Source organism: Lithobates pipiens, unplaced genomic scaffold, assembly GCF_037356315.1.
Source record: "Lithobates pipiens isolate NorthernLeopardFrog02 unplaced genomic scaffold, aLitPip1_a1.2 Scaffold_27, whole genome shotgun sequence".
Taxonomy (NCBI): Eukaryota; Metazoa; Chordata; class Amphibia; order Anura; family Ranidae; genus Lithobates; species Lithobates pipiens.
Genome location: NW_027507788.1, coordinates 27,731,278 through 27,749,229, shown reverse-complemented (window position 1 = coordinate 27,749,229; position 17,952 = coordinate 27,731,278). Strand labels below are relative to the sequence as shown.

General features: G+C 46.1%; 1 protein-coding gene across 1 annotated transcript in view; it reads right to left on the bottom strand.

Annotated features, from left to right (window-relative positions):
* LOC143932926 (uncharacterized) overlaps positions 1 to 17,952 on the bottom strand; it is a 50,411-nt gene that overhangs the window by 28,551 nt on the left and 3,908 nt on the right. The window contains exons 2-4 of the mRNA XM_077455864.1: positions 8,480 to 8,587; positions 8,325 to 8,386; positions 820 to 997 (exon numbers count right to left, since the gene is read on the bottom strand). Of these exons, the coding sequence (XP_077311990.1) occupies positions 820 to 997; positions 8,325 to 8,386; positions 8,480 to 8,587 (348 nt within the window). The remainder of the gene's footprint in view (positions 1 to 819; positions 998 to 8,324; positions 8,387 to 8,479; positions 8,588 to 17,952) is intronic.

The following is a 17,952-nucleotide window of genomic DNA, read 5'->3' as shown; positions in this document are numbered from 1 at the left end:
ACCAACCTCCTCTGCTACTTAACCGATCAGATATTCCAAGAGTTTAACTGACTTGATGATATACCGTATTTATCGGTGTATAACACGTACCTTTTTCCCCCTAAAATCAGGGGGAAATCGGCTGCGCCCTAAAATCAGGGGGAAATCGGGGGTGCGTGTTATACGCCGATCCCGCGCTGTCTCTATCCCCTTCTGCCGCTCTCTGCGGCTTCCGGGTATTTTCGGCTATCTTCGGCTGTTCTCGGCGGCTCGGAAACCCGAAAGCCACCGAGAACGGCCGAGTGTGGCTGAAAATAGCTGAGAGCCGTCGAAAATAGCAGAGAACGGCGGATTGCGGCCGAAAATACCCGAAGGCCACAGAGAGCGGCCGAGAACTACCGAGCGCTGCCGAGATACACAGGACCTCCGCTCTGTATCTCGGCTGCGCCATTTTTAAACGGTAAACACACTAACGAGGCTGCAAATGACTGGCAAGGCTGCAAATGACTGAGAAGGCTGCAATGGAAGGCTGAAATTGACACTGACAAGGCTGCATTGATAGGCATTTAAATGTAAGTTTTTTTCCTTAAACTTCCCTCCTAAAAGTTTTTTTCTTTTAAATTCCCTCCTAAACTTGGGGCACGTGTTATACGCCGGTGCGTGTTATACACCGATAAATACGGTACTCTGATTAAAAAGTGTTCCCTTAATTTTTTTGAGCAGTGTATATTACAATAATTATTCTGTGTTTTTTTTTTATTATCAATTTGCTTTATTTATTTTTCGCAGGAACCAGGAACAAAGGTTTCTTGGTTATTTTGAGAGGTGCCAAATACTTACTTGCATGCTCGCTACACAGAATCTCATCACCTTGACTTCTAACAGTTTCATGACAAGCGTGAGATTTGCATGTGACATCTTTGGTAATGTCATTAAGATTCTGATCGCAGTTTTCCTCTTCAGAACAATGGGATGCCGTTTCTGTACATCCTATTTTTCTTGACATTCCTGGTATGTTCTGAAAAATAACGAATGTTCCAAAATTTTGAGATTTATTTAGAGGAGCAGATAGGAAGATAGATGGATGGACGAACAGATAGAAAGATGAGAAATCACACTTCCATGCTAAAAGATACCTAAACAAATACACTACATGGTCAAACATTTGTGGAAACCTATATATAGGGAAGTACACAGGGCTTATGTAATAGGTAGTAACATGCATGTCCAGTTATATACAGGCATACCCCACTTTTAAGTACGCAATGGGGTTTATTTACTAAAGCTGGAAGGTGCAAAATTAGGCTCACTTCTGCATAGAAACCAATGAGCCTCTAACCCCAGCTTGCTCAATTAAGCTTTGGTAATAAAACCTGGAAGCTCATTGGTTTCTATGCAGAAGTGAGCCTGATTTTGCACTTTCCAGCTTTAGTAAATAAACCCCATTGTGTACTTCAAAGTGGGATATGCCTGTATATATATTATCCCCTTATCTGGTGAGAATGGGGTTAGATCGTACTAACGTCATACCTATAGATTAAGGGATAAGAATGTTAACTATGGTAAAATGGCTTCAGTATTAATAAACAACATTAAGGTAAAGTAAGGAAAAATGGGTTAATTACAATACTCCAAAAAAATGGTGCTGCAAACAACATTACGGACCGCAAAAAAAATGGCGCCCGTATGAGAGTATAAATAGAATAGGAGGTCTTGATGTCCAATCAGATCCTCCTAATGAAGCCACATGAACCTGTGACGTAACACGTAGGGGAAGGCCATATGACCTCACCACTCTACAGGAATGAGGCACCTCAGAATTATTCAAATATACACATTGAGATTGGAGAAGTGTATATATTGTATATGCAGGTTACATTCTGGTGCTTTTTTACAGCACCCTTTGCATGTGAGTGTAATTCTTATAAAGTTTTAATAAATATGTGTTTTTAAATAAGACACCATGTGCAGTGGTTTTTCTATTTTATATGCATATGGATGAATAGAATAAACATCAGGAGTAATATTATAGGAGAATCTGGGTGGCTCACCGCGTCCCTAGGAGCAAGCCCTGAGCCAGTCCATTCCTCCGAGTTGGGACAAAAGCTCTTTGTGACCCAACTTAGGTGGGGGGGAGAGGTCGTATTTTTAAGGTGAGAGTCCATCTAGTGGAGGGTGTGCACAGTTGCATGTAGTCTTAAGCATGAAGTGGTGAAGAGTTGATTCAGATTTAACAATGAAGATGGTGATATGGATCATTGTGGAATGTACACATGAAGTGAACCAAGGAGATGGTCATATAGACTGTTTATTACATAAAAAAATAATTTCCTCAGATTAGGCCGATACGTACTCTTCTACAGATTTTTAGTAAAACAAAATCGCAATTAACGATTATTGATTGATTTGCGCAAAAGTTATAGCATTTACAAAATAGGGGATAGTTTTATAGCATTTTTATTAATATTTTTTTTTTTTACTAGTAATGGAGGCGATCAGCGATTTTTATTGTGACTGCTACATTATGGCGGACACATCGGACATTTTTGGGACCATTGTCATTTATACAGCAATCAGTGCTATTTAAAGCGCCAGAAAAGTGTTTTTTTTTTTTCAAATGGTTCGCTTTTTTTTACTTATATTGCAAAAAAAAAAAAGTGGTGATTAACCGCTTGCCGACCAGCCGCCATCATTATACTGCGGCAGGTCGGCACAATCTCACGAACCGTCCTAGTTGTACGTCAGTCCCTTCAAGCGGGATAGCAGGCACATGCACGCCCGCTGCACTGGGGGGGTGCTGATGCCCGTGGCCGGCGGTCGCGATGACCGCCGGCCACGCGCAATCGCGGGCACAAGAGGCAGAACAGGGACGTGTATGTTTAAACACACAAATCCCTATTCTGTGAGGCAGATCGTGAGTTTCTACTAGCTAGGAACCACGATCTGTCATTTCCTCCAGTCACTCCCATCCCCCTACAGTTAGAACACATCTAGGGAACACAATTAACCCCTTGATCGCCCCCTAGTGTTAACCCCTTCCCTGTCAGTGACATTTACACAGTAATCAGTGAATTTTTATGGACTGATCGCTGTATAAATGACAATGATCCCAAAAATGTGTCAAAAGTGTCTTATCTGTCCGCCATAATGTCGCAGTCCCAATAAAATTGCTGATCACCAAATTACTAGTAAAAAAATTATTACAAAAATGCCATAAATCTATCCATTTTGTAGACGCTGTAACTTTTGCGCAAACCAATCAATATACGCTTATTGCGATTTTTTTTACCAAAAATATGTAGACGAATACATATCGGCCTAAACTAGGGCTGGACAAACCCCAGGCGCCAGGTCGCCATGGCGACCAGAAATCACACCCTGGCGCCTAGGCTGCCACCAGCCCACTCACTATAACTTCCGATGCCCCAGACATGCAGTGAATTAACATTGACCGCCATCCTCCTCCCTTCTCCACGCTCAGTGCGGCACTTGATGCTTGCCAGAGCCGATGAGTGTGTGAAACTGACAAGTGACAGAGAGAGGAGGATCTGTCAGATTTGAGCTTGATGTCGGGGGTGGGCGGGACCCAGCAGCTATCAAACACCAGCCAATGGAATCTGGGTGGGCCGCTACATGTATGTGACCCTTTCCCTTTTCTTAAGCAGCCCAATCACTGGCTGGTGCTTGATAACTGCTGGGTCCCGCCCACCCTGGCCAGGTCCCGCCCTCCTCGGCCGGGTCCTGCCCACCCCCCGACATCAAACTCAAATCTGACAGATTCTCCTCTCTGTTAATTGTCAGTTTCACACCCAGCCGGGTCCCACCCCACCCCCCCCCCCCCCCCCACATTAGGCTCAGTTCTGACAGCTCCTCTCTCCTCTGTTACTTGTACTTGTCAGTTTCACAGAGTTACTGAGTGCTCAGTGTGAAACTTGCCACCGCCAATCAGTGCCATCTGCCACCGCCTACCAGTGCCACCTGCCAGTGCTACCTGCTACCACCAACCAGTGCCCCACCAATCAGTGCCACCTGCCAGTGACAAGCAGTGCCACAACCAACCAATGCCACCACCAATCAGTGCCACCTGCCAGTGCCAACCAGTGCCACTGCCAATCAGTGCCACCTGCCACCGCCAATCAGTGTCACATGCCATCGCCAACCAGTGCCACCTGCCAGTGCCAATCAATGCCACCGCCAATCAATGCCACCTGCCAGTTCCAAACCAGTGCCACCTGCCAATGTCACCTGCTAGTGCCAATCAGTGCCACCTGCCAGTGCCAACCAATGCCATCTGTCAGTTCCACATGCCAACCAGTGCCACCTGCCAGTGCCAACCAGTACCATCTGTCAGTCCCAAGCCAGTGCCACCTGCCAGTTCCAATCCAGTGCCATCTGTCTAAGCCAACCAGTGCCACCTGCCAGAGCCAACCAGTTCCATCTGTTGCCAGCCTTACTCTTTCTGGTCAGCCCATAACCCTGATGTAACAGCGTTACACTGGAGTTATTGACTGGGTGCTCCGTTGTGAGTTAGGGTCAGGGGATGAGAATTACTGGCCTTACCCCGGGAGCTGACAATCCATACCACTCTAAAAAAAACTGGCTCCTAGATTCAAAGCAAATTATTTTTTTTTTAAATTGGGGATATTTATTAAAGCAAAAAGTACAAAACGTATTTTTTTCAAAATTGACGCTTTTTTTTTGTTTATAGCGCAAAAAATAAAAACCACAGAGATGACCAAATACCACCAAAAGAAAGCTCTATTTGTGGGAAAAAAAGGACATCAATTTTGTTTGGGTACAACGTCATCAGTTAAAACAACGCAGTGCCGTATCTCAAAAAATGTCCCGGTCATTGAGCGGCTAAATGTTTTGGGGTTGACATAGTTAAATACCACCAAAAGAAAGCTCTATTTGTGTGAAAAAAATTACAAAAATGTTGTTTGTGTACAGTGTTGCATGACTGAGTAATTGTCATTCAAAGTGTGAGAGCACTGAAAGCTGAAAATTGGTCTGGGCAGGAAGGGAGTATAAGCGTCCAATATTGAAGTGGTTAATGAGACATGTGAGGTTCAAAAGACCCAGCATGTCTCTTCTGGGCTCAACTGAATGTAATGCAATGGAGAACGAATTGCAATACATCCCCTCCCAGCTATGCTAGCCGGGGGCACTGAGAGATTGATCGGGAAGTGACTTCACCCGCCATGTCGGTCCCGGGCCTGCAGATGGGCAAGCAGAGCCCACTGGGGGGATTTGTGCTCCATCATTGGATGGAATTGTGCCCGATCGTTGGTATCATTGACAGTAATTGTGCCGTCATTGGAGTCATTGCGCGCCATTGTTGGTGTCATTGCAAAGAATTGTGCCCCATTGTTGGTGTCAGTGAATGAAATAGTGCCCGAAGGGCCAGATAAAAGCAAGCAAAGGGCCACAGTCGGGGCCTCCGTGAGTCCGGTCGCGGGACCCGCGGACTTGATCGCCGCGGGCATCCCCACGATCGTCTCACGGAGCGGCCGAATGAAGAAATGCCGTTGTAAACAACATTTCTCCAGTCTGCCTAGCAACTAGTAATGCTAGTCTCTGCTCCATTGGAGCAGAGATCAGTGTTCACTAAATGAAAGCCCAACCCCCCCACAGTTAGTAACACACCCCTAGGAACACTTAACCCCTACACTGCCACCCACTGGTTAACCCCTTCACTGCCAGTGTCATTTACACAGGAATCACTGCATTTATATAGCAGTGATTACTGTATAAATGACAATGGTCCCAAAAATGTGTCAAAAATGTCCGATGGGTCCCCCACAATGTCGCAGTCACAATAAAAATCGCTGATCGCCGCCATTACTAATAAAAAAATAAAATAAAAAATTATTAATAAAAATGCTATAAAACTATCCCTATTTTGTAAATGTTATAACTTTTGCGCAAACCAATCAATATGTAGAAGAATACATATCGGCCTAAACTGGGGAAAATTTTTTTTTTTATATATTTTTGGGGGATATTTATTATAACAAAAAGTAAAAAATAATGCATTTTTTTCAAAATTGTCGCTCTATTTTTGTTTATAGCGCAAAAAATAAAAACCGCAGGGGTGATCAAATACCACCAAAAGAAAGCTCTATTTGTGGGGAAAAAAAGGACGTCAATTTTGTTTGGGAGCCACGTCGCACGACCGCGCAATTGTCAGTTAAAGCGACGCAGGGCCGAATCGCAAAAAGTGGTCTGGTCTTTGACCAGCAAAATGGTCCAGTCTGAAAGTGGTTAACAAATACCCAGTTTCTCCTCTTTACTTTCCTTTTTTTTATGGCAGCGAAACAAGTCGTACCCAAAGCTTGGTGGTCCTTCACTCTTCAGCTGGCAAAGGTAAAGAGCAGCCTGGTATGGTACCTCCTGGATTAAAAGACGTAAGTTTGCATTGGTTTGGACTCCGTGGATTGAACGTTATTTACTCAGGGAATTTTATCACTCAATAGTGGCCATCTGACTATACTATCTGGTTAGATAGTCTATCCTGCTAGGTCAATGAGCAACTTATATCCTCCCCGAGTGGCCATTCTCTTTCTATTCTGTCCTGCTTCTTCTCTTTAATCCCTACTCTCCTGATGGTTACTGCAGCACAGCAAGGCCTCACTAATGCCACGTACACACAATCAGATCAGACTATCCGGCAGACAACACGCTGGACTTTGCAGCGGAGGTCCGCCAGACTTTCCCGGGCGGACCTGCCCACACATGACTGCACTTTTGAAATGAACGGACTTGCCCACACATGGAGAAAAGTCAATTTTGAACATAGCTCCAGGTAGAAGGAACTAGCAAAGGAAGTCAATGTCGCCGCCTCCATCAGCGAGATTGACACCCCGCGAGCCCCGTCACCTGGTATGGATTTAAAGGGGAAGCCCTAAGCAGAAAAAACTGAGTGTGGGTCCCCCCAAAGTCCATAGCAGACCCTTATCCGAGCACTCAGCCCAGCCATTCAGGAAAGCGGGTGGGAACAAGCGAGCGCCCCCCCCCCCCCCGAGCCGTACCAGGCCGCGTGCCCTCAACATGGACTGGTGCTTTGGGGAAGGGTGGGTCCTGGCGGGGGGGCTTATCAGAATCCGGGAGTCCCCTTTAATAAGGGGGCCCCCAGATTCCGGCCCCCTACCCTATGTGAATGAGTATGGGGTATCCCTACCCAGTCACCTGGTGAAAAAAAGTGTACAGAGAAAAAACACAACAGTTTTTTAAAAATACTTTATTAGACAGCTCCGGTGGTCTTCTCTTCTTCTGTCTTCGGGGGACTTTTCGCCAGACTCCTCCCCTATCTTCTGTTCTTTTGCTAGCTCTTTTACTAGCAGAGGAGCCCGGCTTTCTCCTTCGTCTCTGCCGCCGTCCGGGGGTCTTCTTCCGACTTCGGGGGTCTTGTCCCGGTCTTTGGGGGGGGGGGGGGGGGGGGTCTTGTCCTGCTCTTTGGTTCTCCTTGCCGGGCCTCCGCTTTCTTCTTCCAGCTTTTACTAGCGTTTTCCTGGTCTTCTGTCGTCGCCGCCTTCTGCTTCTTCTTCTTCCGGTGTTGACATGACGCTCTCTCCAGCCGTAATGCTGGGGACACGTTGTGCAGATTTATATAGGGACAAGGGGCAGGGTTATTAGGTGATGTCACAGCCCCGGAGGATGCTGGGGCTGTGATATCATAAGGGGCGTGGTCCCCATGTGACATCACCCGATGACCCCGCCCCTTGTCCCTATATAAGTCGCCGCACAATGCGTCCCCAGCATTACGGCCGGAGAGAGCGCCGTGTCAACATCGGAAGGAAGAAGGAGTCCACAAAAGACCGGGCCAACGCTAGTAAAAGAGCTGGAGGAAGAAAGCGGAGGCCCGGCAAGAAGAACCGAAGACTAAGTCAGCCGGATAATTTGATCGTATGTACGTGGCATCAGGCACACTAGACATTTAGCCCCATGTATTAGATCAGTGGTTTCTAAACTGCAGCCTGGGGCTGGATGTGTCCCTTTGCTTGCCTTTACAGGGCCCCTGGGCTCTTTTCCTCCCAGTGATGCAAGACACTATTCTTCCCACTGACACCAACCATGGGGCATAATTCCTGTTATTGACACCAACAATGGGATGGGCACTATTCCTCCCCCTAATGCTAAACATGTACTATTTACTCCCACTGTCTCCAGAAACATTTCTACTCCCAATGGTCACAGCCCAGCCCCCCTAAAGTCTGAGGGACAGTAAACTGCACTTTGTTTATAAGGTTTGATACAAACATAAGATATGATATAACATTAAAAAAGATATGGATGTAGTGAAATGGAAGTAAAAAGCTGAGGACAGAAAGGAAGTGATTTGTCACCTTTATTGATTTCTCTTTTTTGATGAGATTGGTCTTGTAGTAGACGCCATGGTCTTGACAGGCTGAAAAGGAAACCCAAATCTAGTTTATTTAAAGTGGATTCAGATCTAGGATAAAAAATAGAATTTCTAGGTACCAAAAAATCTTATTTTTACCTTCAAGTTTAAGAATCCATTGTTCATCACTAGAGTCACTAGAACTGCTAGTTTTCCTCTTGGGAAGATGTTGGTTTGCCATAAAAGCTGGTTTTGGTGCAATCAAACCTGGGTAAGGCAATAAATATTTAGTGACAACAGATACAAAAAAACAAATCTATTTAATGTATTCTTGACTCAAAAAAGCCCCTTCTATTGCTCTCAGCCTCCTCCAAATTCCTTTTTTTTTTTCTTTGCTGTGATCAGGCTTCCTGTTAGAAGGTGGCTTTATTCTTTCTCCATGGTCCCACTGTATGTAGGAATGTAACCACCTTCTCTTGCGCACTTCTGAGGTGGACTTTAGATGATTGGATTTGTAGTGTGCATAGAGCAGTGCACATATGTGCAGGGTTGTCTTTAATAAGGGGCAGCTGCCCCGGGCCCAGTCTTTGTTCTGGGGCCCAAAGGAGCTGCCCCTTGAGCCCACGCTGCCTACAAATTGGGGCCCTGATTATGGCACTGCAGAGTGCACCGGGGTCATGGGAGGCAGCACTGTATTCCACAGCCAGCAGAGAGGGGTGGGGCAGAGAGCTAAACTGACACCCTGACCCTGCCCCATGCCGTATGGTGAGCCCGACTGGGCAGGTATGCCTCCCCCCCCCATAGACTGCCTGACTGCTATCCTAAACCCTGAGCTGTTGTTCAACTGGGAAGCTGTGCATTGTTGAAAGATCTTCTCCTGCAGTGTCCACAGTCTCTGACCGTCTCCTGCAGTATGTCTGCAGTCTCTGACTGTCTCCTGCAGTATGCCCGCAGTCTCTGACCGTCTCCTGCAGTATGCCTGCAGTCTCTCACTGTCTCCTGTAATATGTCTGCAGTCTCTGACTGTCTCCTGAAGTATGTCTGCAGTCTCTGCCCATCTCCTGCAGTATGTCTGCAGTCTCTGACCATCTCCTGTAGTATGCCCGCAGTCTCTGACCGTCTCCTGCAGTATGCCCGCAGTCTCTGACCATCTCCTGTAATATGTCCGCAGTCTCTGACCGTCTACTGTATTATGTCTGCAGTCTCTAACCATCTCCTGCAGTATGTCTGTAGTCTCTGACCATCTCCTGCAGTATGCCCGCAGTCTCTGACCATCTCCTGTAGTATGTCTGCAGTCTCTGACCGTCTCCGGTAGTATGTCTGCAGTCTCTGACCATCTCCTGCAGTATGCCCGCAGTCTCTGACCATCTCCTGTAGTATGTCTGCAGTCTCTGACCGTCTCCTGTAGTATGTCTGCAGTCTCTGACCATCTCCTGTAATATGTCGGAAAGTCTCTGACCATCTCCTGTAATATGTCCGCAGTCTCTGACCATCTCCTGTGGTATGTCTGCAGTCTCTGACCGTCTCCTGAAGTATATCCTCAGTCTCTGACCGTCTCCTGTAGTATGTCTGCTGTCTTTGACCATCTCCTGTACTATGTATATTAAAGCGGTAGTAAACCCAGTTTCAAAAAAACACTTACATTCCCGGCATGCCAGAAATGCTAACTGTCACATTGGTTGTGCTCTCAACCAAACTTTCAAACCATCCAATGGCTGGTGTCATAACTGATCACATGTGCAGCATTATGGCAGTTGAAGAATCATTAGAGGCCAAGATGGCAGCTTCCTTGACTGAAAACGATAGAAGGGTTTACTTCCACTTTAACGTGACACATTACTTGCTCAACTATTTGGGATTGCGCCACTGCTCAGTGAGCAGTAATGATGTGCAGTGACCTGTAGCATCCAATCACTGAACAGTAGTGATCTGCTGTAACCTCTAGCAACTAGTGAGCGGTAATGATAAGCAGTGATCTATAGTAACCAATTGGCAAGCACAAATTATGTGGTAACCTTTAGAAAACCAGTCAGGGATATGGTTTAACCTCTGGCAACCAATAGAAATTGCTGCGTGATCTGTAGCAGTAAACTGATTTTAAGTCTACCTGCTATTTTTTTGTATGTCTCAGCCATTATGTATGCCTCAGCCCCAAGAAAATATTTACACAACATCCAATCAAAATTAAAGAAGGACCTGCATATGTGCTGCTTGTTGGAAATGAAGCGGGCAGAGATATCAGCGCATGCAGCTCCAGCTCTCCGGTTCTCTCTGCTCACAGCCACAGCAGACTAGAGAACTGTTTGCTCCTAATTAACTACGTCCCAACCATGTAACAGTCAATGGACGTCCTCCTAGAACCTCGCCTCCCACATAGGGCGCACGCTCTGTGAAAGCTGTGTCCATTGGACACCGGTGATCACAGATTGTGGTAAAGGGCCATTCGCAGTGGCCCTTTACCATGTGATGAGCTGTGTCCAATCACAAAATTGCTGGTTAACGGCTGTCCTTTCCTCACATGCTGTGTCCGTGTTAGGAAAGGAGTGCCGATAATTGGCAAGGCTGTCAGTACATTGTTTACACTGATAATCAGGGCACTGATCATCAGTACAGCTTATCAGTACCCATCAGTGCCGCCTATCAGCGCCACCTATCAGTGCAGCCTATTAGTGTAGCCTATCAGTGCCCATCAGAGCAGCCTAACAGTGCCCATCAATGCCCCCTCTCAGTGCCCATCAGTGCTGCATATTAGTGCAGCCTATCAGTGCCCATCAGTGCAGCCTCATCAGTGAAGAAGAAAAATTACTTATTTGCAAAATGTTATAACAGAAACTAAGAAAAATGTTTTTGTTTTTCAACATCATCAGTCTTTTTTTGTTGTTGTTTGTTTAGAAAAAAAAAAAAAAAGCCCAGTGGTGATTAAATACCACCAAATGACCGCCCAACTGTCATATGAAGTGCCACAGCTCTATAAGCTGAGAACTGGCCTGGGGCAGGAAGGGGTTGAAAGAGTTAAAAAGGTTCCTGCATTACTCTGATGCGACTTGAGTGCCAGAAAGTCGCATGGAAGACACATCAAAGTCACACAGGAAATTGTGCGACTTTATAGTCGCAGTATTGTGAACTGCGCCCCATACTATGCTTCACAGATCATTAGCAGATATGTACGGCTTCTGGTCTGTAGATACTGAGATAGGCCGTCCTAGGGCTGAACAACAGCAAAGCAAAAAGGTTTCACCTGATAATGCATAGTGAGATGCATGTCATCCTGGCTTAGACGAGGGTGTATGTAACATATTGCAGCGATCACTAAGGGGTGTATTAAAAAATGGACAGAGCTATTTGTTCTATGAAACTGCATGTGCATTCCTTCTGTGTAAAGGGGGGCAAAAATCAAATATTAGTTTCCCACCAGGCTGAATGTTACTCATTCATACAGAATAATGTGAATCAGGAAGATACCTCATCATGGTGCACTAGATGCAGCTGATCATTTTTGGACATAAATAACTATATACTGTGATAGCTCCATCTAGTGGCCATATTTATTTATTTTTTAATTAATAACATTCGTCTCTGGAAAAAATAGCCAAATAACATTGGATTTTGTCCCCATTTGCACAGCCAGTATCACAGGAGGAATAGCCCAGAGATTTCTTTGATATAAATATACCCGTTAGTGACACCGTAACTGATCAATATGTATAATGTTTGTTGGTGTTTGCTTGTTTGGGGTGACAACCATGTTCAGTTGGATGCTGAGCATACAGAGGGATATTTATTAATACTGTATCACATCAAGGCAGTGCTAAACAGGAGCAGGGGGACAGATTGTGAGACGGATTTACTAGGAAGGGATCAGCATGATTTATACACTCCTCCCTCTGCCGCCCTAAAGGAGCTCCGGGGTGGAATAAATCAGCGCTGTGAGCGGGAGAAGAGTTCGGTGAAGCTGCACAGGGAGTCATTGGTCAGCTTTTGAGGACTGCTGTAAATATGGAATATAAATACATAATGTCATATTTACTGACGTAAGAACACAAGCGAGTACGCCTTTCATAAAATTAAAGAATACATGGACTTTTAGACAAAGTACACTTAAAGTGATTGCAAACTCTCCATATACCCAGTGAAGTGACTGGCCTCAGGTTATACACAGAGATGAAACCGATCATCCTGCATAAGATCTTCTCTACAGCCATTCAAAGTGCAGAGTTTGCGCAGTATCTCTCAGCTCTGAAAAGCGGGGGGGCGGAGATCTGAAGTTACATCAGTGAGGAGAGTTCCGAGAGCTGATTGGAGGGAAGGGACACACCCCCTCACACAGGAACAGAGCTGAGAGCTGATTGGAGGGAAGGGACACACCCACCCACAAGGAACAGAGCTGAGAGCTTATTGGAGGGAAGGGACACACACCCCCTCATACAGGAACAGAGCTGAGAGCTGATTGGAGGGAAGGGACACACAGCCCCCTCACACAGGAACAGAGCTGAGAGCTGATTGGAGGGAAGGGACACACATCCCCCCTCACACAGGAACAGATCTGAGAGCTGGCAATTATAAGCTGTGCCCACCCCGCCACCTTTTTTCTCTTGTTGTCAGGAAAACCGTCAGAAGTGTAGTAGAGGAATGAAGCAGCAGACAGAAATGACACTTAGTGCTCTGGGTTGAGACAGTTACACACTATATAGGGATATACTTTGTTCATATTTCATGTGTGAGGTTTACAACCACTTTAAAGTGGTTGTAAAGCCATAAAGGAGTTGTAAAGGCAGTTTTTTTTTTTTTTTTTTATCTTAAAGCTGTAGTAAACCCGCTATTTTTTATTTTTTTTTAACACCTGCAAAGCAAAAGGCATAATGAGCTAGTATGCACCGCATACTAGCTCATTATGAAATACTTACCTTAGAACGAGGCCCCGACATCTGGCCCGATCCACGCCGAGGGAGCTGACATGCTCCCTCTGCGTTTCTTCCGGGTATCGCGGCTCCGGCGCTGTGAGTGGCCGGAGCCGCGATATCGTCACTCCCGCGCATGCGCGCGGGAGATTTCATTCCGGCCGGTCGGCCACTGCTGGATTTTCAGGCCGAGAATCCCCTGTGCGCATGCGCCGCTGCAGTCAGCGGCGTATACCGAGGGGAATATCTCCTAAACCGTACAGGTTTAGGAGATATTTTTTTTACCTACAGGTAAGCCTTATTATAGGCTTTCCTGTAGGTAAAAGTTAAAAAAATTCGTTTACAACCACTTCAACCATTTGCTGACCGCCTCACGCCAGGCAGGCAGAATCATGTACCTGTATGTGGCCCTTTAAGAGGGCCAGTGGGCGCGCGCCCGTGGCAAGCTCCGTGAGTCGGGTCGCGGGTCCCGCGGACTCGGTCGCCACGGGGATACCCGCGATCGCCTCACAGGGAGATGCTCCCTATTCTGCCTAGTGACAGTGTCACTGATCTCTGCTCCCTGTGATCAGAGACAAGATCAGTGATGTGTCACACACAGCCACGCCCCCCCACAGTTAGAAACATGCCCCAGGACACACTTAACCCCGACACTGCCACCTAGTGGTTAACCCCTTCACTGCCAGTGTCATTTACACAGGAATCAGTGCATTTGTATATCACTAATTGCTGAATAAAAACAATGGTCCCAAAAATGTGTCAAAAATGTCCGATGTGTCCGCCATAATGTTGCAGACACGATAAAAATCGCTGATCGCCGCCATTTAAAAAAAAAATATTAATAAAAATGCCATAAAACTATCCCCTATATTGCAGACGCTATAACTTTTGCGCAAACCAATCAATAATCGCTTATTGCGATATTTTTTTTACCAAAAATATGTAGACGAATATGTATCGGCCTAAACTGAGGAAAAAAAAATTTTTATGTAATTTTGGGGGGATATTTATTATAGCAAAAAGTAAAAAATAATGTGTTTTTTTCAAAATTGTCGCTCTTTTTTTGTTTATAGCACAAAAAAAAGGAGGAGGGCTCAGAGCTGGGCTCTTCTTCCACATGAGATTACAGAGGAAGGACTGCTGCACCATGTAGTTCTGCTGGATCACACGCCCCCGTTCTGGGCCACCCTGCTGGGATTCTACCTGGAACCAGAACTCTGCCAGTAATGGACTCTTGCTGAATGGACTTTCCTGGTTTTGATTTGAACCTGGGCAGGCTACATTGGTTAGTTAGGGTTGAACTCTGCTTTATGTACACTGTGCTGTTGGATTGTATTGCCAAGATGTTCAGTAAAGTCTTATCAACGATTTCATGACTGGTCTGAAGGGGTGCCTTAAAGTACCAGGCAGGTGCAGACTGACCATTGGGCCACTCGGGCACTGCCCGTGGGCCCCAAGCCTCTAGGGGGCCCCATCAGGGTTGCCAGCCTCAGTAAAACTAGGGACAGTATGTAAAAATCTGTGTTTTTTTTTTACATCTGTCTCTGAAATGTCCCTTACCGACATCCTTTTGGTCTAAAAATCACAAGATTATAGCTGCCCCACCTCTCCAGTACCTTCTCAGCCAATAGAAACATGTCTGTGTATACTGTGTGATTGTATACTGTGTGTGTGTGTTTGTGTATACTGTGTGGCACCATAATCTCGGATTGCCTGGGGGCCCCATAATCTCCTATTGCCCAGGGCCCCATGATGAGTTGTCAGTCCACCCCTGGTACCAGGTGTATCAAAAGAACAGGGCCTGTAGGTACCCACGGGGGAGAGAAGAAGATTCAGAGGCCCACCACAAAGGGTTAACCATACAGAGGAGTTGTCAGGAAGTCACATCCAACATGCTGTTGCTACAGGTAACCAGGACCACTGGGAATGTAATAGCAGCCAGCCACCAGGAGAGTGATACCGGACATGGATAATGGGTCCTTTGGTTAGCTCGGTGTCCCTATAGCAATTGGCACCGAACCCGCAGCATGGAGACCCCATGTACAGGTGCGGGAGAGCTCAAGGAGTTAACTAGTACATGCATAGAGGTCCGCACTCAGTGCACGGCGGGACCCCTATTCTGTCACCGGGAGTAAGGTGGCAGAAGAAAGCTGGACTGGTGAAGCGGGACACTGGCCCCTCTAAATGCTACATTCTGGGAGTCAAGGTGTGCAGAGTTATGGGACAGAGTGTCACAGTACGGAGCCTCAAGTCTGTTGTGCAGATGCACAACATGAATGGCTCTTTTCTAAGTGAGGAGTTCACATGAACGTGGCCTCGTCTGCTTTTGGGCACTAGTGAGTGCATTCCCGAGAAAAGTACCCCAACATGGAGGGCAAGTTGGCCCCCCGGCCACAAGCTTCAGCCTTTCACCTCAACCAGGAAATCATTCTCCCATCCCTTGTGCGGTGACCTCCATGGCTTGAATGTGGTTCAGGCTAGGAAAGTCTATCTTTTTGCTACGGCTTCCTTCAGGACTGATTCCTTTTTTGTCATTGCAAATGGTCCCTGTAAGTGTGCTCCAGATTTTTATTCCACTGTCTCTAGGTGGCTCAGAACAAAATACTTGTGTGTAGTGGTACACTAAAATGAAAATCACGGTGCCGAAACTGAAAATTCAGGATGCACTGGGCCAAAAACTGACAGTTTTTTGCCTGAAGTCAATGGGACATGATTTTGCATTGAAATCGGCGGGACGAAATTTTGCATTGAACTCAATAGGGGGCGTTCTTGCATTGGAGTCTATGAGAGGCAATTTTGCATAGCAGTCAATAGGAGGTATTTTTGCATTGAAGAAAATGGGCGACGATTTTGCATTGCAGTCAATGGGATGTGATTTTGCATTGCAGTCAATAGGGGGAGTTTTTGCACTGCAGTCAATGGGAGGTGATTTTGCACTGAAGTTCATGGGATGTGATTCTGCACTGAAGTCAATGGGACGCAGCATTCCCTTATCGGCACTTTTTTTTTTCTATTGGCAAAATGCTGCTAACCATTTTTTCCACAGCTGATATATCAGTGCATTCCTACTTCTGCGGTCTATGAATTAAGATAAAAAACCTTCAGTGTGCAGCAGCCCTTGGCCCCTCTAATACTTACCGGAGCCCCATCTCGATCCAGCGATGTCTACGAGTGCCTCGGCTGCCTGGAACTCTCCCTCCTGATTGGCTGAGACACAGCAGTGGTGCCATTGGCTCCTGCCAAAGTCAGTTAGCCAATGAGGAGAGAGAGGGAGTGGGTGCCCCCCTATAGGAAGCTCCTTGCTGTGGGGGCACGCAACAGGAGGGAGGGGCCAGGAGCTCTGGCCAGAGACCCAGAAGAGGAGGATTCAAGCTGCTCTGTGCAAAACCATTACACATAGCAGGTAAGTATAAAGTGTTTATTATTTTTAACCACTACAATACAGGGCACTTTCACCCCCTTCCTTCCCAGCCCAATTTTCAGCTTTCAGCGCTCTCGCTCTTTCAGTGACAATTGCGCGGTCATGCTACACTGTACCCAAATGAAATTGTTATCATTTTTTTCGCACAAATAGAGCTTTATTTTGGTGTTATTTATTCACGACTCCGTTTTTTTTTTTTTGCGATATAAGCGCAAAAATAGCGGAAATTTGGAAAAAAAACGATATTTTCTTTTTTCTATTTGAAAAGAAATCCAATAAAATCAAATTTTGTCATAAATTTAAGCCAAAATGTATTCTGCTACATGTTTTTGGTAAAAAAAATTCCGTTAAGTGTATAATAATTGGTTTGTGTGATCACGGACATATGTACGCAAATGATCATGTACATATGTGTGCAGGTGATCACGTACATATGTGTGCAGATAATCATTGGGACATGTGATTTTAGTGGGACATATGTGGGGGACATGTTTTTATTATTAGGGACATGTGTTTTTATTATTTGGGGACATGTATGTTTTGGGGACATGTGTGTTTTGGGGACATATGTGGGGACTGTGTTTGTACTGTGTGGTGTGTTGTGTGTGTACACTACACTGATGATCAGTGAGTAAAAAGCTGTAAAAAGCAGCCCATACTCACTGATCATCAGCCAGCTGCAGCGATCTGCTCTCTTCTCCTCAGCGGTGACTTCCGTGTGAGGAGAGGAGAGCCGATTGCCTAGCAACCGGCTGTTTGTTTACATCACATGACGGCCGTGATTGGACACGGCCGTCATGTGATCAGGAGGGCCAATCACAGAGCCCTCCTGCCGATCTGAGATGTGCTGTGTCCGGGTGACACGAGCACATCGGGATCGCGCCGCTGCGCGGGCGCGCGCGCGCGCGATCCCGCTGCTCCTGAATGACGTTCCCAAACGTCCTATCAGGAGCAGGCGGCTCCCACCCGGCCGTATATACGCATTGGCCGGGTGGGAAGTGGTTAAAGAAAAAAAAAAGACTTTAGTATCACTTTAATGGGACAAGATTTTGCATTGGAGTCAATAGGGAGTGCTTTGGCATTGAAGTCAATTTGAGATGATTTTGCAATGAAGAAGTTGGGATGTGATCTTGCATTGCCGTCAATGGTGGGCGTTTTTGCATTGAAGTCAATAGGACGTAATTTTGCATTGCAGTTTTTATAGTGGGCGTTTTTGCTTTGAAAGTCAATGGGATGCGATTTCGCAAGGGAGTCAATGGGACGCGATTTTGCGTTGAGGTCAATGGGACGCGTTATCTGCACTTTTTTTCTAT